Raw genomic sequence first — 25715 nt, forward strand, 5'->3', positions numbered from 1 at the left:
ACTTGCCGTACTAAGACTTATCTATTCTTTTGATCATATAGAGCAATAAGGAGTAGTGAGGCAATTCGAATCCTTACTGGAGAGCTCCACCCACATTGTGCTCGTGTCTGCTCTTCTTCTCCCTTGCACTCCGCACGCACCACGCACTCTTCAGTAGCTATTTCATCCTCAAATGTTTGTAAGTCTGAGAAGTCTGGTGATAAAGGTAAGAAAATCTTAAATGAAATTATTGTAAGGAAAATTATCACCTCATCAAGAAATGCCCTAAGCTTATGGGGCTAAAGAGGCTTGTGCAACCATTGTAGACGCTTCTTTGAATTCAAATTCAACAAATGTTGTGTGCAAGATATAGAATTTTCTTTTAGTGCACATTGTCAATGTGACCCATTTGTCCATGTTGCATGTATTTAATGTGGATGATGTGTCAATATGATCCATCTATTCATGATGCATGTATTGCAAGTCCATAGATCATGTCTGGTACTCTGTGAGTAGTGCAACTAAGCACATAATGTCTATAAGGTTTTATTCATCTATCTTGAGATTGTTCCTAATGAGAATGCTATCACATGTGCCAACAATGCTTCTTATCGAGTTAAGGGGATTGCGAAGTTCATGGTTATTGTTGTAAGTGGGGATTCTTTTACATTTGCTGATGCTTTATATGTACAAGGGGTCAAGAAGGATCATTTCTCTACATTTACACTCGTGAAATTTGTGGAAGATAGATGTATTGTGCATAATCTCAATTTTGATGATATTATTGGGTCATTTGGCATTTTGTTAAGGGGATATATAAGCTCGATGCCTACAAGAAATGTGTGGAAGGGTAGCTTTTATTGTAAGGATATTTCAAATGCAAAACTTTGGCATGCTTGTTCTGCACATGTGAATTTTCCCAGCTTGATATAGTTGTAAAAATCTAATTCACTTTCTTCATTGCCTTTCTTGAGGCACCATTGAAACATGTGAAGGATGAATTTTGGGCTAAATTTAGCATTCTAAGTTTACTAAGGATTGTTTTATAAGGGCTAATTGCAAATTGCATCTTGCCCACACACATACCACATTTCTCAACCTCTATCTATACGATTGCATTCTTCTCTATAATAGCTCTTCATCTCTCTACATAGATCTACCAATAATATTGAGAAATATATCTCTCCATAGATATTTCAAATAATTTTGAGGAAGAATGCATCATTAACACAAGGTCCCTTTTTTAAATAAAAAAAACATTGTGCGATTGCTGAAGTCCATTTGATCTCTCATTTTCATAGCATTTGACATTTGACCCAATATACATCCATCTTTCTAGAGCACGTCTATCAAAATCTTATGGTCCAAGATGTTTATTTTGGACTACAATTATTGCAAAATGTCATCATGGACATGGTAAAAAAGCCAAGTTGTTGATGCTTCTAGTCGGAGGTGTCCTTTCTTGGATTGTGCTTACTATACAAGGTATGTCCAACATGGGCATCATATCTTGGGTTGCACTTATTTCCAAGTGTGTCTACTAACATGGCCATGGCAAGGAAGCTATAGACTCTTTACATTGGATGCAAAGTGTGGGCCACTCTCAAAATGCAATCCCATATGCTTGCATCTTGAAGGCATGTGGTATTATGCAAGAATGTGGCATCATTTAACAGATAGACTGTATACCTAGGATCGAAAGGAATCTTTTCTATCTCTACCCTTGCAAGACTATATACCTAGGATCGAACGGAATCTTTTCTATCTTTGTCCTTGCAAGACTTGATCTTGTTGTTAAACTCTTGGATGATAGATGTATATTTATGATCTTAGTTTAGGTGATACAATTGTGGCATATAAGCTCAAAACATCTGAGACATTTGTGGAAGATTCAACATACATAGTATTTGAATCAAACGTTGTTGCAAGAATACACACTCATTTCTCCGTGTAGATTGCCTTTAATTTTGATATCTGAACAAATCAGCGAGCTTCTAAAGTAATCACGTTTGATTTAATTTCACTAGATGTTTATTGTTGGTAAAAGTTCAGTCATGTATCAACAAATGGCCTCACACTAGCAATATTTATCAAGTGCAAAGTATCTTACTAAATGTGTTCTCTTAAGATATTCTAATGATACCTTGCTCTTCAAAATCCTTCACAAATTTACAGGCGAACAAGAAAAATAAATGTCAAAATATCTTGAATTTAGTGCTCACAAAAAGCAGCTTTTCTCAATTAAAAGCTAGAGAGTTGAAGATATCCCCACCTTCATATGAAATTCGATGTACTTCTACACAAAGAACGAAGTATTTTCAACTTATCCTCATTTCTACACAATAAATATAAGTGTGTTCAATTCATTATCATTCAGTGAATGATTTCTTTAACATGGATCTTCAAAATCAACTTGGGTTGAAGATCAAAAACTATATTCCACTTTAGTCACTATGGTTTGCAACATCCAATACATGCATTGGTTGTGACGGATACTTTCAGTCAAGTAAATTGATATAGAAGACATTGTGCACCTTAGTTTGAGAATGTATCAAAAAGTTCATAACCTTGATCATGAATCATTGAGGTGCATTATCATTGGGTCATGGAGACTCTCTATGGGAGTGATCAGCCTGCCTTGTGTCAAAAATTATCTACAGATTAAGTATCAAGCTACCATCTTGCTAATTTAAGAGACCTAAAAAGCACCCAACCTAATTTTATTGACCTTATTACCAACTTGTTCACTTAAACTACGCATGCTTGGGAGGAAACAAAAGATTCACTCACTTAGCACACATAATTGGATGTCTCCTAGACAAACTTAAGACACAAAAGTACTGCTATGTTGAACATCAAAAGCGACTTATATTTTTCATGGAGTGATTGTGGCATGCCATGTTTGTAGATTGGAACATGACTCGAGAATACAAGTACAATATCTTCATTGCTCTAGAAATCTATCTGCCATAGGAATAAAAATGATGCAAAAGTTGTACAAATTATGATATCGGGGGATCCTAAAGGTATAAAATATTCCATATGTTAATAGATATAAAATAAGCTAATAATCGACAGATAAGATTTCATGATGTACCTAACCCACCCAGAGTGGCAAACCAGCCCCCACTACCACACTTCACTGCACACCAGGTTATCAATCATACTATGAAGCACAGCACAATTGGTACATACAGTTTAGATTTGAACGGTACTTTTAAACTAAACTCTTAAAAGCCAATTAATATCATGTGGTGTCTCGTACCGTGGTGATACAATCTGGTTGTAGAGTATTTTAAAAATCTCTTTTAAAAGCCATTTGATATCTTGCTGTGTCCCGTATTGTATGGTCATACAATACGGTCGTAGAGTACACCGTATTTTTCAGACATGGGCATTCATATACCCTACAAAAACTTTTATGAAGCAGGCAGATAGTAAAAACTACAAGACACCTTATGTTTGATCCGGTACCGCAATTCACAAGATTTGGATGTGGCAGCAATCATCAACAATTTACATCAATATACTACTCTACCATTATGACCTGCTCAAAGAGAGGGTACTTGTGCATGGACCATGAACTCGGGCCTACGCTAGGCCATGTGCGCAGCCCTACCATGTTGTTGAAGTCAATCTTGGATCCAATCTTTCCTCCGAAAAAGGACATTGTAATACTCCAAGCTCCGTGTTATTCCTTGATATCGAAATTCGAAAATGCTTCTAGAGAACACAGTTGATCTTGTTTGGCAACGTTTCCTACTGTTTACTCACAGCAAGACTTCAAAGAGCCAAGCAGTAGACGAAGAACAGTCTCACGAGTCCAAGCAACTCTTTGTGAGAAAGGCTGATTCAAAATCCAGCTGCAAACACAGCTTGAACATGACAGAAGAGAAAGTCAGCATTTCATTAAAAGCTCTGGAAAGCTTTCACCCTTCATACTATACAATTAGGCTGCTCAGGTTCATAACAACTAACAAAACTCAACATAGCCAGAGTTGTCATAGTTGGAGAAAAGAAGCCAAAACTGAAGCTTGGAGTACAGGATTGGAGCTTGGAATGATGAATAACTCCAAGAGAAGTCCTCTGGCCTACACCTTATCACCTAATCCTAAGTATGTTCTTTGCAACCTTCTCGTTCTCCGTCCTGCGCAAGCTTATCTCCTCTGTTGTGTGTTGACAAGTACTCGTATCATCGGCCTTTCACTAACCCGCTAGAGCGGCTCCTCTTCGTTGATACCAATGTGGACATCTTGGGTCAATGCAGCGGCAAGCCTCAAGCAAACTGCACTCGTAAACATCGATAATCCAACTGTCAAGATAGCTCAGTCAGAATTCTTTGGCACTTGTCCTCTAAGACTTTCACTGCTTCTACAAACAGAACTTCAGGTGGTAATGCACCTGTGGACTCCACAGAAACTGCCAAAAAATACCCCAAAGGCCACTGATAAATGCTGCATACTTGTCCCGGGAATGCTTAAAGTAAAAATTAAATATACCTAGATGAATCCAGGATAAGCCCAGATTCACCCTTAATGGAAAGTGCAAGGTATAGATCACCCACAAGACAAAACAACCATCAGCTCCGTCATGAAAATTAAAAGCCTTACATATGAAATGCTCTTTTACTCGTCGTAACTGCACACGTTTGTCCCAACCCTCTCCCATTACACACTCTCTGCATAGAGTACAATCACGAGGGCGTGCTACTATTGCCTTCTTCCTCCCTGCAGCATGCCATATAATAAGCAACAAAGAATGAAGTATGCAAGCATAGCATTCAAAACTCTGACAGGTGCTGACCTTTAGATACATCCTCGATATCAAACACATTTACTGGGCATTTCTCAACTAGCTCCTCTGCAAGTGTATCCCGCACATCCTCCAAAAGTGCAACCTGACAAAAGACAGAGAGGAGCATATACACAGTCTGCCATAATGTACATGAACTTAAAATCTTAATCCCAAAACTAAATTACCTCTGGAAGCATTCGATATCTGGCCGTAGCTACGGGAGACCATTTTGCATGGGTTTTTCCCATTCCTTTAACTGCATGAGCTTCCAACTCAATACACTGCCAAATAATCATTCAGAAGAGATCATGAAAATGCACATTGAGAAGCAAGTCTAAAGACATTAAAAACCTGCAAAACAATGCACTCTAACATCGAAAAAACGGCTCAAAGAGGGAACTTCAAGCAGTATACCAAAGAAAGCAGTACGTGGAAGCATGCCACACTTTCATGCAGCAGCCAGTGCATCCCAGGTACAAGGATAACCATAGCCACCAAATAGACACACTCAGATGCAAGCAAGCGCATGCACGCCCCACACGCACACCCCTCTTGAGAGAGAGAGAGAGAGAGAGAGAGAGAGAGAGAGAGAGAGAGAGAAATGAAATGAAATGTTATATTAACGTCTTCGAAAGGCCAAAATGACCTATGAGACCAGAAAGTTACAATTGGAGAATCTGATACCATGTCTGCGTACGGAAAGTACAAAGAACTAAGACTAAAAACACTAAAACACTAAGGAAATGAATATGAAGCTGATCCGGAGCTGAAACGAGTTTTTTTTTTTTTTTTTTTTTGGGGGGGGGGGGGGGGTTCAAATGAAATCTCTCATCGGTCGCTGTCGAATCTCATCAACATCCTCCATGGCCAATACTGTTTGGGCGTTTTGTGTGTAGAGCTAGAGTGATCTCGATCTTCTGCTGCAGCCTTCGTCGATGGTGGGAGACCCCTCGAGGTCATGGGCGTTTGGATCTGCCTAGATCAATGGCTCGATCAATCAACGTACCTCTAGTGTGGGTGGGCTCTCTCTAGTGTGGGTGGACTCTGAGATCTGCTGTGATAACTACTCCTCTGGCTCTCCCTTGGTTGTAACAGACTTGGACACTCCAAGTCAAGAATCAATCACGACAACACCAAATAACCACTTCAAAACACTTCACAGTTCACAATAGATTTGCACTGGCCCGACGGAGTTCCGTGCCTAGAGATATTGGCCCCAAAGACTGGCGCCCCTTTCGGTATTTCTTTTTGTATTAATCAATGTTCGAAGTACATGAGTGGATCGAGTCTCACTCTCAGACTTTGCGTCCAGATGCTCTGCAAAGTGGGAGCCCATTCCACATATTAAATGTTTACAAGGGATGCCGAAAGCAGAGCCCCAAAAGCTTCAAATCAAAAGCAAAGTTTCTCTCTCTCACAAGCTCCCTTGAGCTTTTGTAAATAAAGCAAAAATATTCTCTCTCTCTCTCTCTCTCTCTCTCTCTCTCTCTCTCTCTCCAATTGCGTAGAGAAAAACACCAGCCTGTCGTAAATCACGTCGCCCAAAAGCTGCCAATTCTGCTGCAAAACCCGCCGCCAAATCCGGGCATTCGTACTGCTACCACGTGGCATTTCTGCTGCTAGGGAATTAGGGTTTCCAACAGTTAGGGTTTTTGGCAGAATTTAGGGTTTGCAGGTTTTAGGGTTAGGGTTTCTAAAATTAGGGTTTCAGCAATTTAGGGTTTCTGCACTGGCTTTCATGTCATCCAAACCCTAGCAATCGGACAGCCACATCATCACTTTGTGACATACCCCCCTCTTGAAAGCATTGTACTCACCCTCAATTACGCTTGCAAAACAGATAGAGGCCATAAACCGTCTTAGCAGACACTGAATGTTAGTACCTACGTACTAGTAACACACATCTAGCACATATACCAATCGACAGTCACATCACACGACACCACAAGACATCACTAGACATCACATGACATTCAATATTCATTCGGATCTTAGACCATGATTTATCGGCAATGTAGCTAGCAATCGCATCTAGATCCAATCGGGACCTCATCGATGTCTGATTGACTAACCCCTATTGCAACCATGTCTATTCGAGATCAATCAAACCAAAATGCTGCAGTCATTTCGTCTATCAGTTCCTGCACTTAAAAAATCAAGAACAAATCACTATCATAATCAAGAATTCCATTTCATAAAGTCATATAGCAGAATATTGTCAGCTTTTAGTATCCCTGAAGCTCAAAGAGACATCAGTGACTCTAGTATCAAAATCAAGGCATCTCTTGACAAAGGAGCGGAGTAACTCCCCTCTTGTGCATCCCACTGCACCAAATCTCCGGCCAAGCTGAATTTTGGGTTCCATTTGGAGTAAACTATGCTAAACCAAAAGCCTCGAGGTAAAGTTTCACAATCTGAGGAGTATCTCAAAAAAGCTGTCGAGGCATGTGGATTGTCTAGAGAGCTCGCTGCTGCTGCACGCTCCCCCCCCCCCCCCCCCAGCCCCCTTGCGGCATCGCTCCCCCTCACCCCCCTTCTCCTACTAACCCTCGCGTTGCCCTCAGCCACCCCCACGCTGCCCCCCCCCCCCCTCGCCCTCGCACTGCACCCCCTCTCTCCTCCCGCCTTCGCGTTGTTTCCCCCACCCTGCCCAGCCCGCCTCCTCCTGCCCCCTCCCCCCCTAGCCCTCCTGCTGCCCCCCCCACTCCTTGGCTGTCCCCCCCCCCCCCCCCCCGCGCAGCCTTCTGTACCCGTGCTCACCTCCTTTTCCTTCCCTCCATCCCCCCCCCCTTTTTTTTTGTCCGCATTATCTCCGAAGGGTTTTCTGCGCCTGGCTCTGCAACACCTTTTCTTCGGACAAGTGTTCAGCGTTCTCGACTGCAGATTGTTCTTCTCCGTCCGCTTCTTCGACTCAGCAGTAGACACAGATGGAGGCCCCAGCTCCGCCACAGAGGGACTCGCCTGAAGCCCCCTCGCCCGACCCCGTTGAGCCCACCATTCGACTTGCTCTTTCGCCGACAGAGCAAGCGAGCCTTGCCGCAGAGGTAGAGCGCTTGCAGGCGACTTCTGTCATCTGCAAGGTTCTCGGCACCCGTCCTAGCAGAGGAGAGCTGCGAGACCTTCTCCAAGCCCGCCTTCTCGCAGAGGTGGGCAAGATTTTGGATGTCCAGATCCTCGGACAGGGGTACTACCAGATCGAGTTCGAGACTTCCGAGATGGCCTCCAAGGTCATAGCTATGAGTCCACTGGCTATCCGAGCATCACGCGCCCACTTTCGACAGTGGCGACACGGTTTTGACCCGACTCGGATGTGCTAGTAGAGGAGGCAGACATCCCCATCTCAGTCTGCTTTCCGGGTTTACGGAGGGAGTACCTTCCACTGCTCTCCAGGATTGGCTCCGCCATCGGGACTGTTCTGGAGACACCTCGTACGGCAGCATCAGTAGCTGCCAAGGCGGCCGGCATCCCTTCAGTTCGAGTTTTGGTCAAAGATACCCACACGCTCCCGAAGGTCATCCTTCTGTCTCGGGTGAGTGGGGGTTGGTTTAGGCAGAGTGTTGAGTACTCGGGTATCCCGAACCAGTGCTTCATTTGCAGACAGATGGGCCACCTAGCGAAGGCCTGTCCACGGAGGAGGCCTCGACCTGCACCTCAGCCTCAGCCCCAACCTGCCAAGGCTGGGCCGCAGCCTCAGCCAGCGACACAGCGCACAGATTCTGAGCCACCCTCCGAGCCTGGGGCTCCAGCGAAGGAGGGGTGGCAGCAGGCCCGTGGTCGTCGACGCCAGGGGCCACAGCAACAGCCTGGCACTCAGAGTGGCCCTCAGGTGCCTACTCAGCAGCAGTGGGTTCCCACGGGGAACTGCTTTGGTCCTCTTGAGTAGGAGGAGCCCCCTACGTCAGCCTCCTCTTCCGCTTCACCCTCACCAGCCCCCCCCACCTTCAGATTTCCCCTCTTCCTCCTCATCCCCTCCCCCGCCCTTTGCTCCCGCCCACTCCTCACCTCGCCCCCCTGTCTCTGTCGCCCCGCCCCGCTTCTCTTCTCTTCCGCCCCCCCCCCCCCTAGCTCCTTCTCCCCCTCCTCCTGCTTCAGTACCACAATCGACTCAGGAGACTCGTCCCTCGCCGGCGGCTAGGAGATCTCTTGGCAGCGCTTTTGCCACGAGTCGCCTAGCGAGAGAGGGCCAGCCCTTCTTGCGGCCCCCTTTGCAGATTCAGACATCTTCCCTTGCAGCTATCCCTCGTGGTCTGACGAGCATTGACCTCCGACGCCGCTGGGACTTCTTCGATTACGGATTCACTCACTTTCTCGGCGATTCCGCAGTAGACCACGAGGCAGCCTGCTTCAGGGTCCACGCTCTGTTCCTCGCCGCTAGGGGGACAGAGGCCTTGGACTCAGCAGTTGGTTTCTCCTTTTCCCTCTGTGGTAGGACCGAGACAGAGTGGTCCCTCGACTCAGTGGTGGGATGGTTGCATACACAGGTTCTCGAGTTCTCTCACCACATGGGAGAACTTGGAGTTACAGATTTGCTGCAGACTTTGTGGCCACTGGCCAAGTTTGCGGTGACACCCCCAGACTCAGCAGGATGTAGGCACATTGTGGTGTACTTTTTTGCTGATACACAGTGTTTGCCTTGCTATGTATACATACATGAGGACTCCTGGACAGAGGAGGTTGCTTTACGCACGGCTCGCTCTGCTTGGGCTTGGGCCAGGCACTCACTACAGGCTCGCCTATCTAGAGGACGCTCGGATGCGGATTACTCCCCATCCAAGCCTGCCTCGAAGATAGCCCGTCTTGCTGCTGCGGCACCATCTGTTCTCTCTCGCTCACCATGAGGATCGTCTCGTGGAACGTGCAGGGATTAGGTGGGCCCCAGTTTCAGCGACAGCGGGGCCGATTGCGTCAGGAGCTTCAGCGTTGCCTTGTGGGAGGAGAGATTGATCTCCTTATGCTTCAGGAGCACCATTTGTCTGAGAGCCGCATTCGGCGATGTGGTCAGATTTTGCGTAGACGTTATGATACCTTTTGGTCAGCTGCTTTTGGACCTGGAGGCATCCAGGGTGAGGTATGCATGACTATTGCGGACTCATTGCAGCAGGCCATTGTGGGCAGAGGGATTATTGTGCCAGGCAGGGCTGAATGGATTACTGTGCAGGTTCAGGGTGGCCTTGTGGGCTTCCTGAACATCTATGCGCCCAATGTGGCGAGTGCTCGTGCAAAGTTTTGGTCACAGATTGTTGAGTCTTTGCCACAGGTTGACCATTGGTGTGTAGGAGGGGACTTCAACATGTTGGAGGACCCCTCTGACAGGATCGGAGGCAGCCATGCTACTGTGCATGGAGTCGAGTTAGCAGCTTGGGAGAGGTTGTGTATGACTTTGAGGGTCTCGGATACATGGCAGCATTCTGGCTTTGTGAGGCCTCCAGAGAGTCTTGCCTTCTCTAGATCAGACCGCAGAGTGGGAGGAGTGAATCTATCGCGGATAGATCGCTTCTACACTAGTGACCACTTCAGTGACTTGGGGGGATCAATGGGCATCCTGGCAGGGACATCCTTCTCGGACCATGCACCAGTGATCCTCACAGTGGCAGACAGGCAGAGGAGTGGGAGCACGATGCTTCGCATCCCAGAGCGGGTCTTGTTGGACACAGCACTCAGAGAGAGGGTAGAGGCTCTTTGGACAGAGGGCATGGACAGCCAGGCTCTACCAGCAAACAGAGTGGCCTTAGGCCTAGCTCAGCTTAGCCACTTTTTTCTCCAGGAGTCTTTGGCTCGACGGGCTGCAGCGAGAGAGGTGGAGCAGCGTCTCAGACGAGGCATTGCTTCACTACAGAGGATGCAGGAGCAGCATCCAGACAGTCCATGGTTGGAGGAGCAGTTACAGCAGGCTCGACAGGAGCTTGCTTGCACAGAGGAGAGGCGCCATGAGTTTGCCTTTCACCGACAGGCATCTCAGTGGACTCAGGTAGGTGACAGAGTGACAGGTGCTTTTTTTGAGACGGTAGGACCTCGACACTCGCATGCCAAGGTCAATCAGCTGAGGAGACCCGATGGGTCAGTTGCTTGTGAGCCTGAGGATATGCGTGCAGTTGCTACTGACTTTTACCGTGAGCTACTGTCGGCTGAGCCCCAGTCAGAGAGACAGGATGCATGCAGGGAGCAAGTTTGGGCGCAGATGCCTTGTCTTGTGACTGAGGAGATGCGCCAGAGGCTGGAGATACCTCTTCAGCTTGAGGAGCTGCACACGGCTCTTAGGGCCCTTCCTCGTGGTAGCTGTCCAGGTGAGGATGGACTGACTCCCAGCTTCTTCTTGGAGTACTGAGACTTGCTTGGCCCAGATCTTTGTAGTGCCTTTCAGTACATTCTGCACACAGGAGTGATGCCGGATAGCATGAGTGAGGGCCTGATTTACCTCATTCCAAAGGAGGGTGGCTCCTTGGATGAGATTCGACAGTGGCGCCCCATCACCATCCTCAACTCAGCCTACAAAATTCTTGCCAAGGCTCTGAGTTTGAGGATTCAGCCACTTTTGGAGAGCCTTATACATGGGACTCAGACAGGTTTTGTCAAGGAGCGCAGTATCCTTGACAACATCTTCACTTTCTGGGAGGCTTCTGCCCTGGCACGTCTCCGTGGGGAGGACCTTGTGATTCTTCTTCTCGATTTTGAGAAGGCATACGACAGAGTTGACTAGGACTTTCTAGAGGGCACGCTTCGCAGGATGGGCTTTTCAGATGCTTGGATCAGAGGGGTGTCAGCTTTGTACAGACAGGCTCACAGTCAGGTGCTTTTGGCAGGAGGTAGAGGTGAGCGCTTCATGCTCACACGATCGGTCAGACAGGGTTGTCCTCTTGTCCCCTCTCTTTCTGTTCTATGCGGAGGCGATGAGCAAATTTTTGGTGTCACAGCAGGTTGGTTTGAGGGGCTTAGCACTCCCTATACGGGGAGATGAGCTTCTGGACGCTGAGTTTGTCGACGACTCGGCCTTGTACTTAGAGGTCCAGGAGGCCAATTTACACAGGTGTGGGCAGGCTCTAGAGACCTTCTGCTGTGCATCAGGCGCACTGATCAACTGGAGAAAGACAGTGGCTTTCTCGGTTGGCAGTGCTCCTGTGCCAGAGTGGATGCCAGGAGAGGGTTTCAGGTGGATTCCTCCAGGGACTGCAGTTCGATACTTGGGTTGTCAGGTTGGTTTGGATTTGTCCCCCGAGCAACAGATTGCTCCTCTTCTCCTATCCATCAGAAGAAAGCTGTTACACTGGAGCTCAGCACAACTTTCGCTGGCTGGTAGAGTAGTAGTTGCCAACCAGATGTTGTTGGCAACTATGTGGTACATCACTTCTTGCTGGATCTTCTCGAGTTCTTGTATCAACCAGGTAGAGAGGCTGATCAGGAACTTCCTTTGGTCAGGTCGCGACACTCAGGTTGCCCGAGCCAAGGTGGCTTGGTCGATCATCACACTCCCTTGTTCTCAGGGAGGGCTTGGGATCATTGATCCAACACAGCAGAGCAGAGCCCTTCTTGGGAAGTTCGTCGTCAGAGGACTTCTTCCAGGCGAGGACCCCTGGAAAGAGTTCTTGCTGCAGAGGCTTCGTGCCAGGGTGCCTCAGTCAGGAGGCCCTTGGCAACCTTCGACCAGATGGATCTTTACAGAGTTGCGCCGAGTTGGTTTGAGCAGGAGACTGGAGGACCGATTCGCTGTGAGTTTGCTTCGCTCTTGGGAGCTCTTACGGCGTGGCCTCGAGCAGAGACAGCCGACATGCACGGAAGAGCGCCTACGACAGCCCCTCGTCTGGAACCCCATGGTTAGCACTCAGAGAGGCCACTTGGTTGGGAGTAGGCCTCATGTTTCTTGGGGTCCCATGGCAGCAGGTCCAGCGCGCTCTCTAGGTGACTGGCTAGAGTTCACAGGTTTGTCAGAGGAGGTGCAGGGTGTCCAGCTACAGGGCATGAGAGGGGTTCAGAACATGTGTCAGGACAGCTCAGAGTCAGTTCCAGCTAAGTGGCTCACACCTCTCGAGCCAGTAGCACCCCGATGGATGGAAGCCTTCACACGACTGGAGGTTCTCATCTCAGTCAGGGCTTGTTCAAAGACTGTCCCAGCCCTGTTCTTCGAGCTTCAGGGTGGGGGACGATTACAGCGAGTTACAGTAGAGGCCCCGCAGGTAGCAGAGTGCTGTTTCCACAGGATCCGAGTTGTGGGCATCTGTGGGAGGACTTGCGTCATAGACCCTGACCCAGCAGCTCTCGAGACAGGACACTGGAGGCTATGGGCTTGGGAGTGTTGTCCACTGACACGAGTACAGTGGGATCCTAGTGAGTGGCTTTGGAGGGACCCCTTCTCTTCTGCAGACCGCCCAGGAGTCCCTTTCTTTCAGTACACTGTTCGGCTTGGACGTCATATACTTGCAACGCAGAGAGAGGCCCGCCCCGCTGCAACACGGCATTGGCAGGAGGAGGGTCTCACAGTTGAGTTCTTGGCAGCTTTTTGGCAGAGGCTGTGGGATTCCAGACAGCCGAGGCGCGTCACTTTGTTCCAGTGGTTGGTTGCACACAGAGCCACACCACTAGGGAGCTGGCTTGTGCATAGTGGTCTCTCGGCCGCATGTACAGCCTGTGACCAGTTGGTGGAGAGTCAGTGACACTGTCTTTAGGACTGTCCCTCGGCCCAGCAGGTGTGGCTACGAGTTCTTCGGCTAATGCCTGCCCTCTCCACGGCTCGACAGTACACTTGGGGGGCAGCGGCTTGGTCCACCCTCACGGGCCCGGCACTACAGTTTGAGCTATCTTCCACCAGCAGGATGATAGTGATATAGGGGGGGCGACCTACACTCCAGCCTGCTACAGACCTTACTCCACAGGAGTGGTGCAGTGAGAGAGAGGAGTGCTGGGAGCTCATCAGCGGCCTAGCTCTCTGGTTCATCTGGCGGGCCCGTTGTTTCCGCATCTTTGAGGCTCGCCCTGTGCCACCAGCAGAGACTGTTCGTGACTTTTGGCTAGAGCTGATCCATACTCTCAGAGGACAGCTTGAGGGACTACAGGGCAGCTTCGACCGCATGCGGGAGCGCCGCGAGGCTTTCCTTCGACTCTGGCGCCCTGGGCCTTTCTACACCATGGTCCAAGGGGTGCTCAGATGGCACTACTGTCCACCTGTGTGGCTCTTCCCTCCTCCCATCTCTTGATTTAGCCCCATTGTATATATGTTGTTTTTTCATTGGGAGAGTCTCCCCATCATGCTTGTTGTAGCCCTCTCTAGCAAAGGTGGATGTAGCCCTATGGGCAGTTTTCATTAACTAATAGAAGGATCTTTTTCTTGGGGAAAAAAAAAATATGAGGAGTATCTGCCAGGTCCTCCTCCTCCATCCACTTCGCATCCAATGCAAGTTAGTTCTTGAACTTAACCAAGAACCGCCTTCGGACTTTACCTTTATTCTTCGTATCCTTATGTGCCAAAATCTGTTCAGGAACAAGGATTTCCTCGTTTTCTTCAACTTCAGGTTGCTCATCAAGCTCCCCATCATCATGCACATCACCTTTAAAAGGTTTCAAGAGACTCACATGAAATGCATTATGAATCCTCCAAGTATCAGGTAGTTTCGGTCGGAAGGAGACATCATTTATCTTTTCAGAGATCTGAAAAGGTCCGTAGCATCGTATACTAAGCTTTGGAAAAAGGCTCTCCTTTCCCTTTTTCTTTCTCAGGCGTGCCTTCTCAAAACGTAAGAGCACCCAATCATCCTCCTTCAATTTCAAGTCGCAACGATGGCGATCCGCTGCCTTTTTCTGTCGTTCTTGAGGTTTCTGCAAAGTCTCGCGAACCTTGGCAAAAGCCGTATCTAAGTTTCGCGTATATTCATCCGCTTTCAAAATCTTATCTTTTGTGCTAAGGAAGGGTGGAACCTTCGCAACACCTTCAACAATCTCAAAGGGCGCCTTCCCCGTCGAAGAGTGTATCGTGTTATTGTAGGCAAATTCCACCAAAGGTAGGTACTTTTCCCATTGAGTCTTCTAATCCGAGATATAAGACTTCAATAAATCTAAAACCACTGAATTGGCAATCTCTTGATTGCTCGTCAGTCTGCGGGTGGAACCATGACGAGAACTGCAACCGCGTGCCAATGTTCTCCCAAATTGCCTTCCAAAACAAACTCATAAATTTGGGGTCCCTGTCAAAGACAATCGTCTCAAGCATGCCATGTAATCAGAATTTTCGCCACAACAATCTCGCTAAGTGATCCGGCTTGACTGTCTTCTTCACTGGAATGAAATGAGCCTGCTTGCTAAATTGTCAATAACAGTCCAGATACCATCATGACCACTCTGTGTTCTCGGGAAATCAAAAAATGAAATCCATTGCAATACTTTCCCAGGGTCGGGTGGGTATGGGTAAAGGCTGTAACAATCCCTGTGCTTTATGCCTGTTAAACTTGACCTTCTAGCATACTAAGCAACTGCGCACAAACTCTTCAACATCCTTTTTGAGTCTCGGCCAAAAGAAGTATCTCTCTACCCCTTTCATGGTGGTAGCAATGCAGCGCTAACCCGTAAAAGGTGGACGGGTGGCATTCAGTCATAACCTTTTCCCTCAACGGCTGTGTAACGCACAACATGGTTTTTCTCATCAAGTAGCCATCCCGAATGGAATATCCCGCTATTGTCTCCCCATCCCGTATCCGTGTGAAAACGTCTGCAAAATCTGTATCTGTGGCATAATGGTCGACCATATCCTCGAAGCTCCTATGATGTATCACGGAAATAGCCAGAACCAACGGCTTCCGAGAGAAAGCATCTGCCACCACATTCTTCTGTCCCTGAACATGGGCAATCTCGAAGTGAAACTGTGACAAGATGTTCGCCCACCACATCTGCTTTTTCGAAAGCTGCTTCTGTGGAAGTAGCACAAACTCTGATGGTCTATAAAGACAGTAAAATCCGCTCCGAGTAGGTAATGCCGCCACTGAGTAAGAGCATGGATAACCGCCAAAAGCTCTTTCTCATAAATCTGTGTTGTCATTTCTGGCCTTGAGAACAATCGGCTCTCGTAAGCAAAGACATGGCCTTCTTAAATTAAGACCGCACCCAGACTACGACCACAAGCATCACAATATACTTCAAATGACTTCTGCAAGTCCGGCAAAGTCAAAACTGATCACGTAGTCAATTTCTCTTTCAATGTCTGAAAGGCAGTCACCTCTATGGGTCCCCACGAGAAAGGGACTCCTTTCTGTTTCAAGATATGCAAAGGGGAAGCAACCTCTGCAAACTTTCGAATGAACCGCCTGTAGTACGAACACAGTCCCAAGAAGCTTCTAACTTCATGGACATTCTTCAAATCGGGCCAATCACGTATAGTCTCTATCTTGGCCAGATCCATTTGCACTCCCGTTGCTGAGACAATGTGTCCCAAAAAGTGTATCTCTGGTAGGAAAAATTCGCTTTTCTTTGCATTTATCACTAACTTGTGATCTCGTAATGCCTGAAAGACTTAAAGCAGATGATCTCTATGTTCTGTCTCATTCTTGGAGAAAACAATGATATCGTCAAAGAAAGTGCCAACAAATAGCCTGTACTCTCGAAAATCATGTCCATCATCCGGTTAAATGTCGCAAGAGCATTGGTTAAGTCAAAAGGCATCTGTAGACCTCTCCCGACGCGATTCTGATATGATGATATCCACTCTTCAAATCAGCTTTTGTAAATAACGCAAAAATATATCTCCAATTTGTTGGGTTAGAGGCCCAAATGGCCCCCTTTAATGTATATTTTAAAGGTTACTAACCTTTGGCAAAGTTCACATTGAACATGCCACTAACTTTAAATTGGTCCTATACATATTAATAAAAGGAATGTGAGTTATTTTACAACTCACTCACTTATTCCCCAGCCATCGAGTAGCGTGCCCTCTCTCTCCCTCTTCGTTCTGCTAGCGCCATCTGCTCTGCTTGCACTTGCCCCTCTCCAAGGTGCACACCCTACACATTCTCGCGTGCTCTACCACTTGCACACACCGCTCCGCGCTCATCAACTGGTATTAGAGCCAAATTAGGGTTTGCTCCCAAACCTGCAAACACTGATTTTCAGCCAAGATGGTCAACTTTCACGCGAGATTTTGCAATTTCATCGCCAAAGGACTCGTCCCCGAACACTAGAGAGCTCCCGGCAAGTCAAATTGACCTAAAACAGGCTGAAATTAGGTCAAAATCAGCAAATTACAGGTTATGACAGCAAAATACAGGTTTTGCAAATGATGTATTAAGATGTGGGAACACTTTTGCTAAGTCCTCGCTACCCAAAAACATTGAAATTGCCGAAAAACAGGTCCTAAAATAGGTGTTTCCAGCAAATTTCAGATTTACGCAGGTTTTTGCAAGTGTTTTTATGATGCGACTACATTGGGGAAAGTGCAAATTGACACAATCTATGCACGTTTGACAAATTTTGGCTATGTATGACCATTTGTGGCTCAATTTCGTGCAATTTGATGCTACAAATTGGGGCTTTTGCTCTTACATGCTTCTAAAGGCTGTGCATTAGCCTTATGTATGTTTTGTGAGGCTAAAAACAAATAAATTTGTTGTTTTTGAGCACAAATTCGCTCGCTGAAATTTCCTGCGCATAAATTTCAGAAATTGTTTTTGTGCCTATTTTGCACCAAATTGCTCCTGTGACCATTTGGAGCTGTAGTGGACACCTCTGTGAGGCTATACTCTCGTTTTTGTGCATTTTGCCCAAAAATTCAGCGTATTAGCCCTCTTATTCATGCAACTATGGCCTCATCTTCTTCGGATGTGAAGAATCTCTTCAAGATTAGGAGGTTCGATGAAACACGCTTCGACCTTTGGAAAGACAGGATTAAGGGAATCCTATTTCTTAAGGATTGTGAAGGGGCACTTGAACACGTACAGCCACAAAATATGACGGATGAAGCATGGGTTAGCTTGAACAGGAAGGCTGTTACATACATAAAATGACCATGACCGATGAGACAGTCATTGATGTGAAAGGTCTCACAAGTGCTTTTGATAAGTGGGAGAAGTTAAAGGCAATGTATGAGAATACAACGCATGTCAACCAAGTGCATTTGATGCGAAAACTTGTTGGCATGCAACTAGATGAGTCCAAGAGCGCTGCAGAGCACTTGTCGTTGTTCGCAGGTACTTTGTCGCAGTTACAGGATTCAGGCTTGCCTCCTTTTTATGATAAGCTGAAAGCTATCTTCTTGCTTATGACCTTACCTAAGTCATGGGAAACCATGGTGGTTTCATTGTCCAATAACCCCAATTTGACCTTTGATGGTGTTAGGGGTTCTATCGTGAATGAGGAAATCGGGAGGAAAGCAAGTGGAGAGGAAGGCAGCTCTGCCAACATGGTTAGAGACAGGACAGAAAAGAAGAATGCTTATGCACAAAGGAGTAAGAGTAAGAGTAAGGAAAGGGGAAATGCCAGCAAAGGAGTAAGAGTAAGAGTAAGGAAAGGGGAAATGCCAGCAAAGGCAAGGGTGATGTGACTTGCTATCAGTGTGGCAGGAAAGGTCACAAGAAACCCGATTGCAGGTACTATAAAGCCGAGTTAGAACGGAAAAAGAATGGCGGAGACAAAAAGAAAGAGAAGAAGGAAGTCAAGACAGATGCACAGGATAGCTCAAAGGACAAAGAGAAGGCCAATGTGGCTTCTAGTGTTGTGATTGAGGAGTTGTCAGATGTAGAGGACATCTTGTGTGCCACTTTGTCAGATGATGACGCTTATTGTAACAGACTTGGACACTCCAAGTCAAGAATCAACCGCGATAGCACCAAATAACCACTTCAAAACAATTCACAGATCACAATAGGTTTGCACTGGCCCGGCGGAGTTCCGTGCCTAGAGATATTGGCCCCAAAGACTGGCGCCCCTTTCGGTATTTCTTTTTATATTAATCAGTTCAAAGTACAAGAGAGTGGATCGGGATTCACTCTCAGACTCTGCGTCCAGATGCTCTGAGAAGTGAGGCCCTCACCACCAATTTAAAGATTACAAGGGATGCCCAAAAGCAGAGCCCCAAAAGCTTGAAAGCAAAAGCAGATTCTCTCTCTCTCAATGAGAGCCAATAAAAAAGCAAGTTCTCTTTTTCTCTCTCTTTCTCCCAAATCATAGGAAAAAGCAGAGATTTGCGTCGCTCAAAATTTCCCCCCAAAAAAAAAAACCTCCGCGATTTTCGGAAATTAGGGTTTTTGGCAAAAATTAGGGTTTGCAAGAATTTTAGGATTTCTGGCAGAAATTAGGGTTTCTGCTGTCCGTGGCCAGGTCATCACTTTGTGACATACCCCCCTCTTGAAAGCATTGTAATCGACCGCGATTACACCTGCAAAACCGACAAAAGCCATAAACCGTCTTAGCAGACACTGACTGTTAGTACCTACGTACTAGGAACACACATCTAGCACATGTACAAAATCGACAGTCACATCACACAACATCACAGGACATCACATGACATTCAACATTCATTCGGATCTTAGACCCTGATTTATCGACAATGTAGCTAGCAATCACATCTAGGTCCAATCGGGACCTCATTGATGTCCGATTGACTAACCCCTATTGCAACCATGTCTATTCGAGTTCAATCATACCAAAATGCTGCAGTCATTTCGGCTATCAGTTCCTGCACTCACAAGAAGTCAAGAACGAATCAGTATCATCATCAAGAAATCCATTTCATAAAGTCATTCAGCAGAATACCGTCAGCTCTCAGTATCCCTGAAGCTCAAAGAGACATCAGTGACTTTAGTATCAAAATCGAGGCATCTGTTGACAAGGGAGCGGAGTGTGTAACCGGCCTGTTAACTTCAAAAAGGGCGGTAGACTTTACTTCAAACCTTGATTTAGCTTTCACCCATTATTAGTCGTCTATTCTACCTGTGCTATAATGACACAAGAGAGGGGAATGGGATACAGATTCTAGAATGGGATACAGATGCTAGAATGCATCTGTATGCGAGTCAGACACCAGATTGGCCCCTAAATAAGCGCCCCTTTCGGTATTTCTTTATTCTTTAAAAGAGGGAATAAAAGTTGTGGTTCCCTACAAGCTACCCCGCACAATCTGGGCTGAATTTCTTCTGTTCTGGCCCGATTTCGACAGCATAACTGTACCAGGACCGCAATATCCCCACGCATTAGATGACTTTCCCGACGCATACGGACACTTTGCAAAACCTGGCGAGAATCTGCAGCACGCTGAATTCTCTGTTTTCTGCCCTGAAAATGCGCCAGATCACCTGTACAACGGTCCCCTTGTGTCCCCAAACCTCCTGGGGGTATTAGGGTCCGTTTAGGGCCAAAACCCTAAACCTGCAAAAATACACAGCAGGCTGTAATTCCCTGTTTTGGGCTCCGTTTCGCGTGCCCGTCGCATCTATAGCAAGACCTCGAGCTCCCGCACTTGTAGGGCTACTTGCCCTTTGAATCGGACAAGATTTCGGACGTGAAACCTCTCCGAATTCACCTGTACCTGCAGGGGATTAGCCGCTAGCTAATCCAGTACCTGTGCAAGAGGCTCTTGCCTCGGCAATCGCGCATGAACCCACACAACTGTACATTGGTCAATCTGATGAGCCCACTAAAGGGGCATAACCATAAAGAATAGGGGAGAGAGAGAGAGCAGTGAGAGGTGTGCAGGTCATGACATCCTGCACCTCACTGTACGTAAAGGGTAAGCCAGCACTCCATTGAAGCTCTCCCATCTGTGACAGCACTCAAAAAAGAGCTCATAGCTGAAAATCACGTTTTTGCCTTCTCTTTAAGTAGTAAACTGGCCTCAGAGTGCCAAGTGTCACTCATTTGTGCATTTTTCCGCTTTAGACCCTCGGGTCTAAAAATATCTCACCTGCAGCCTCTGTTGACTTGGCCACAGAGTAACAAAATGATCCCCATGTCAAACTGCACGTAATGACGCGAAGACATTTTGCCGTCCAAAAATAGCAGTCCCTAAAATTTAGGAGTTTCTCCCATTACATTCTTCTAGGTCATCTGACCCTCTTTGTACACTGCAGCCACACCCAGAACTGAAATGTAGCCTATGTAGCAAAGGATTCCGCTTTGGCTGGCCAATGACCCCACTTTGGCTAACCATAGTCCTTGTCCAACCTTAGTGCTCTTTAGCCCTCAGGCCTTGACTCTCTCTAAACAGTTCCACACTGGCGATGCAATGCAAGGCACTTAGATTTCGAGAGGGGTGTTTCCAAAAGGTAAAACAAACGAAATTCCCCAAAGAAAGAGAAAATAAACAAAAATGGAATTGCCACTGGCTGGTGACATACCCCCCTCTTGAAATCTCAAACGTCCTCGTTTGCACCTATGTCGTACATGCTTACAATCAGCACTCGGGTGTCCGGACACCGTTTCGACACATGTACGACACAAACATGCTCACGGTCAACCCTGGTGTATTCAACACCTCGTCGACACATGTATTGCCTGCGTGTGAACCCTATCCCAATGACATAGTGGTAGCTTCGCACTCTGCCATTGCTTTGAGTCATTAACTTTCCAATGACAAAATGGTAGCGACGCATTTTGCCACTGTCTTTTAGTACACGTTGGATCCAGTAACACTTTCGAGCATACCCAAACCGACAGTTTAAGAATGCAGTTACACATGTACTCTTCAATAGAAATAATTGTTGTACCCTTGACAAACTGACAAGAAATATTCACTTCTATAGCACTAAACAAACTTTTGGACATTTCATAAGAGCAATTGTCAAACTGACAATCTGTACAACTCTAACATTCATGTAACATGCACTTCATTTGAGCTCATTGTAAGTAACATGTACATCATTTCTTTCAGAAGCCATTGTCACACTGACAATCCATGTAGCTCTGAATCTCAAGGGGTCAAGGTAGGTTGCAAACCAAGGTTTTAAGTTCCCATACTTTTAGTGACTCTGCAAGTTCACTTTTTTCCATCCACTTGACATACAGAGGTGAATAGCTTTTGAACTTTACCAAACAGCACCTTGCAACCTTGCCTTTTCTTTTCTTTCTTTATGTGCCAAAATCTGTTCCGGGACCAAGATCTCGTCAAGTTCCTCGACTTCCAGCTGATCTCTAGCAGGCATATCTTCTGGCACATCACCCACATAGGGTCTGAGAAGACTCACGTGAAACGCATTGTGAATCTTCCAACTCTCAGGCAATTTCAGCCTTTATGCAATATCACCGATTTGCATACTGAGCATCGAAAACAATCTTTCTCTCCTCTTCATCTTGATCTTTGGAGATTAACCTGTGATCTACCCTTATGCTGTCACTTTTATTGGGCTGAGAATTCTCTTTTTGACCCAATTTTGGCAACATAACTGTAGTAGAAACCTTCACAACCAAAAATCCACATATCCAAGTGATTATCCACACATAATAGAGCACTTTTGCAAACCAGTCCTGGAAATTCAGCACACTGAATTCTCTGTTTTTAGCTCCTAAAATGCTCCAGATCACTTGTATTACTGTCCTCTAGCTTCCCCGAAGCTCTTGGGACAAAAAGGCATCAAATAGGGTCAAAACCCTAAATCTACAGAAAAATACAACAAGCTGTATTTTCTTCTTTCGGGCTCTGTTTTGTGTGCCAATCGCACCAATTCGTAGCCTTTGATCTTCTACATCAGTAGACTACTTGCCCTTTGATTTACACGAGATTTCCCGCAAGAAATCTTGTTAAATCATCCTGTACCTGTTTTGAATTAGCCTTTAGCTAATTCGGTACCTGTATGAAATCATTCCAAGTGGAAGGAGTCTGTCCTTGTAACAACAGTGTATTCCACCACTGACTTGCATTTTTTTCCAGAAAAGTGACAACTTTCCTGACTTTAAATGCTCCTTCCAACAAATGCTTTGTCAAACTGTTCGAGGAAAGAGAAAATCTTTGTCCTCTCATCAAAGCCATTGAATGTGTCAATGGACTCTTCTTTGTATGGCTTTAGCTTATCCATTGACTCCAAATTGTCAAAAGAGACAGTTTGCATAATGGGTACACCTATGGGAGCCATCTGTACTCCCTGGCCAATAACATGTTGATGTCCAGGTGTCATATTCATTGATAGGATTGAAAAACCAGCCATACCCAAGTTGCCTTGTGACACCCCAAACTGACCTTGTGTGCCCTGAAATCCTGGGTGCAAACCATGGTTTGCATACATGGGGTTGGGCACCATGCCTTGCATACCCCTAAACACTGTTCCTGGCATGCCAAAACTGCCTTGAACTTTATGTGCTATTGATGAAGATTGTATGAACTCCATAAATTTTGGATTCTCCATCAATTGCTTAAACATGGTCACAGCAGTAACAACCTGCAAATCTTTCTCTGCTTGGCCTGAACTCTCGCCAATTTCATGTGCAGTTGGAATAGGCTGTCTATCCTCTGAAGAGGAACCCTCTTCCTTGTTGCCATCCATCCTGTATCCAAAGAAAGACTCGTAGCCTTTCTCACCTGTATCCAAAGAAAGACTCTCGTAGCCTTTCTCACCTGTAAATCCAAAGAAAGACTCGTAGCCTTTCTCACCTGTATCCAAAGAAAGACTCTCGTAGCCTTTCTCACCTGTAAATCCACTCCATCCACTTTCAAACTCTCTATGTCTTCAAGGTCATCCCAAACTCTCTCTGTGTCTTTAACCCAAACTGACCAAGGCTAACTTTTTGAGGAAAAAGTGATTTAATCCCGTCGATGGAACCATGTAACCGGCCTGTTAACTTCAAAAAGGGCGGTAGACTTTACTTCAAACCTTGATTTAGCTTTCACCCTTTATTAGTCGTCTATTCTACCTGTGCCATAATGACACAAGAGAGGGGAATGGGATACAAATGCTAGAATGCATCTGTATGCGAGTCAGACACCAGATTGGCCCCTAAATAGGCGCCCCTTTCGGTATTTCTTTATTCTTTAAAAGAGGGAATAAAAGTTGTAGTTCCCTACAAGCTGCCCCGCACAATCTCGGCTGAATTTCTTCTGTTCTGGCCCGATTTCGACAGCATAACTGTACCAGGACCGCAGTATCCCCACGCATTAGATGACTTTCCCGACGCATACGGACACTTTGCAAAACCTGGCGAGAATCTGCAGCACGCTGAATTCTCTGTTTTCTGCCCTGAAAATGCGCCAGATCACCTGTACAGCGGTCCCCTTGCGTCCCCGAACCTCCTGGGGGTATTAGGGTCCGTTTAGGGCCAAAACCCTAAACCTGCAAAAATACACAGCAGGCTGTAATTCCCTGTTTTGGGCTCCGTTTCGCGTGCCGGTCGCATCTGTAGCAAGACCTCGAGCTCCCGCACCTGTAGGGCTACTTGCCCTTTGAATCGGACAAGATTTCGGGCGTGAAACCTCTCCGAATTCACTTGTACCTACGGGGGATTAGCCGCTAGCTAATCCAGTACCTGTGCAAGAGGCTCTTGCCTCGACAATCGCGCATGAACCCACACAACTGTACATTGGTCAATCTGATGAGCCCACTAAAGGGGCATAACCATAAAGAATAGGGGAGAGAGAGAGCAATGAGAGGTGTGCAGGTCATGACATCCTGCACCTCACTGTACGTAGAGGGTAAGCAGTTCCACACTGGCTATGCAATGCAGGGCACTTAGATTTCCAGAGAGGTGTTTCCAAAAGGTAAAACAAACGAAATTCCCCAAAGAAAGAGAAAATAAACAAAAATGGAATTGCCACTGGCTGGTGACAGAGTGACTCCCCTCTTGTGCATCCCACTGCACCAGATCTCCAGCCAAGCTGAATTCTGGGTTCCGTTTGGAGTAGACTATGCTAAACCAAAACATCGAGGTAAAGTTTCACAACCAGAGGAGTATCAGCTAGGTCCTCCTCCTCCATCCACTTCGCATCAAATGCAGGAAAGTTCTTGAACTTAACCAAGAACCGCCTTCGGACTTTACCTCGCTTCGTATCGTTATGTGCCAAAATCTGTTCAGGAACAAGGATCTCCTCCTTTTCTTCCACTTCGGGTTGCTCATCAGGCTCCACATCATCAGGCACATCACCCTTAACAGGTTTCAAGAGACTCTCATGCAATGCATTGTGAATCCTCCAAGTATCTGGCAATTTCAATCGGAAGGAGACATCATTTATCTTTTCAGTAATCTGGAAAGGTCCGTAGTATCGCATACTAAGCTTTGGAAAAAGCCTCTCCTTTCTCTTTTTCTTTTGTAAGCGTGCCTTCTCAAAACGTAAGAGCACCCAATCATCCTCCTTCGATTTCAAATCGTGACGATGGCGATCCGCTGCCTTTTCCTGTCGTTCTTGAGACTCCTGCAAAGTCTCGCGAACCTTGGCAATAGCCGTATCCAAATCTCGCGAATATTCATCCGCTTCCAATATCTAATCTTTCGTGCTCAGGAAAGTGGAACCTTCGCAACACTTTCAACAATCTCACATGGCGTCTTCCTGGTCGAAGAGTGTATCGTGTTATTGTAGTCAAATTCCACCAAAGGTAAGTTCTTTTCCCATTGAGTCTTCTGATCCAAGATACAAGACTTCAATAAATCTAAAACCACTGAATTGGCAATCTCAAATTGTCCGTCAATCTGCAAGTGGAACGATGATGAGAACTGCAACTGCGTGCCAATGTTCTCCCATATTGCCTTCCAAAACAAACTCATAAATCTGGGGTCTCTGTCGGAGACAATCGTCTCAGACATGCCATGTAATCGGAAAATCATCGTGATCATTCTGTGTTCTCGGGAGATCAAAAATGAAATCCATTTCAATACTTTTCCAGGGGCGGGTGGGTATGGGTAAAGGCTTTAACAATCCCTGTGCCTTATGCATGTCAAACTTGACCTTTTGGCATACCAAGTAACTGCGCACAAACTCTTCCACATCTTTCTTGAGTCTCGGCCAAAAGAAATATCTCTCTACCCATTTCATGGTGGTAGCAATGCCGCGGTGA

General features: G+C 46.3%; 1 protein-coding gene across 2 annotated transcripts in view; it reads right to left on the bottom strand.

The window, feature by feature from the left end:
* Window positions 1-3867: 3867 nt before the first annotated feature.
* Window positions 3868-25715, bottom strand: part of RPAC43 (RNA polymerase I subunit 43) — a 39459-nt gene continuing 17611 nt past the window's right edge. For both annotated transcript variants that reach the window (XM_086504048.1, XM_086504049.1), the window contains exons 6-9: window positions 4959-5054; window positions 4783-4876; window positions 4590-4706; window positions 3868-4398 (exon numbers count right to left, since the gene is read on the bottom strand). In XM_086504048.1, the coding sequence (XP_086360174.1) occupies window positions 4295-4398; window positions 4590-4706; window positions 4783-4876; window positions 4959-5054 (411 nt within the window). In that variant the 3' untranslated portion in view covers window positions 3868-4294. The remainder of the gene's footprint in view (window positions 4399-4589; window positions 4707-4782; window positions 4877-4958; window positions 5055-25715) is intronic.

Source organism: Adiantum capillus-veneris, chromosome 28, assembly GCF_014529385.1.
Source record: "Adiantum capillus-veneris isolate H3 chromosome 28, ASM1452938v2, whole genome shotgun sequence".
NCBI lineage: Eukaryota > Viridiplantae > Streptophyta > Polypodiopsida > Polypodiales > Pteridaceae > Adiantum > Adiantum capillus-veneris.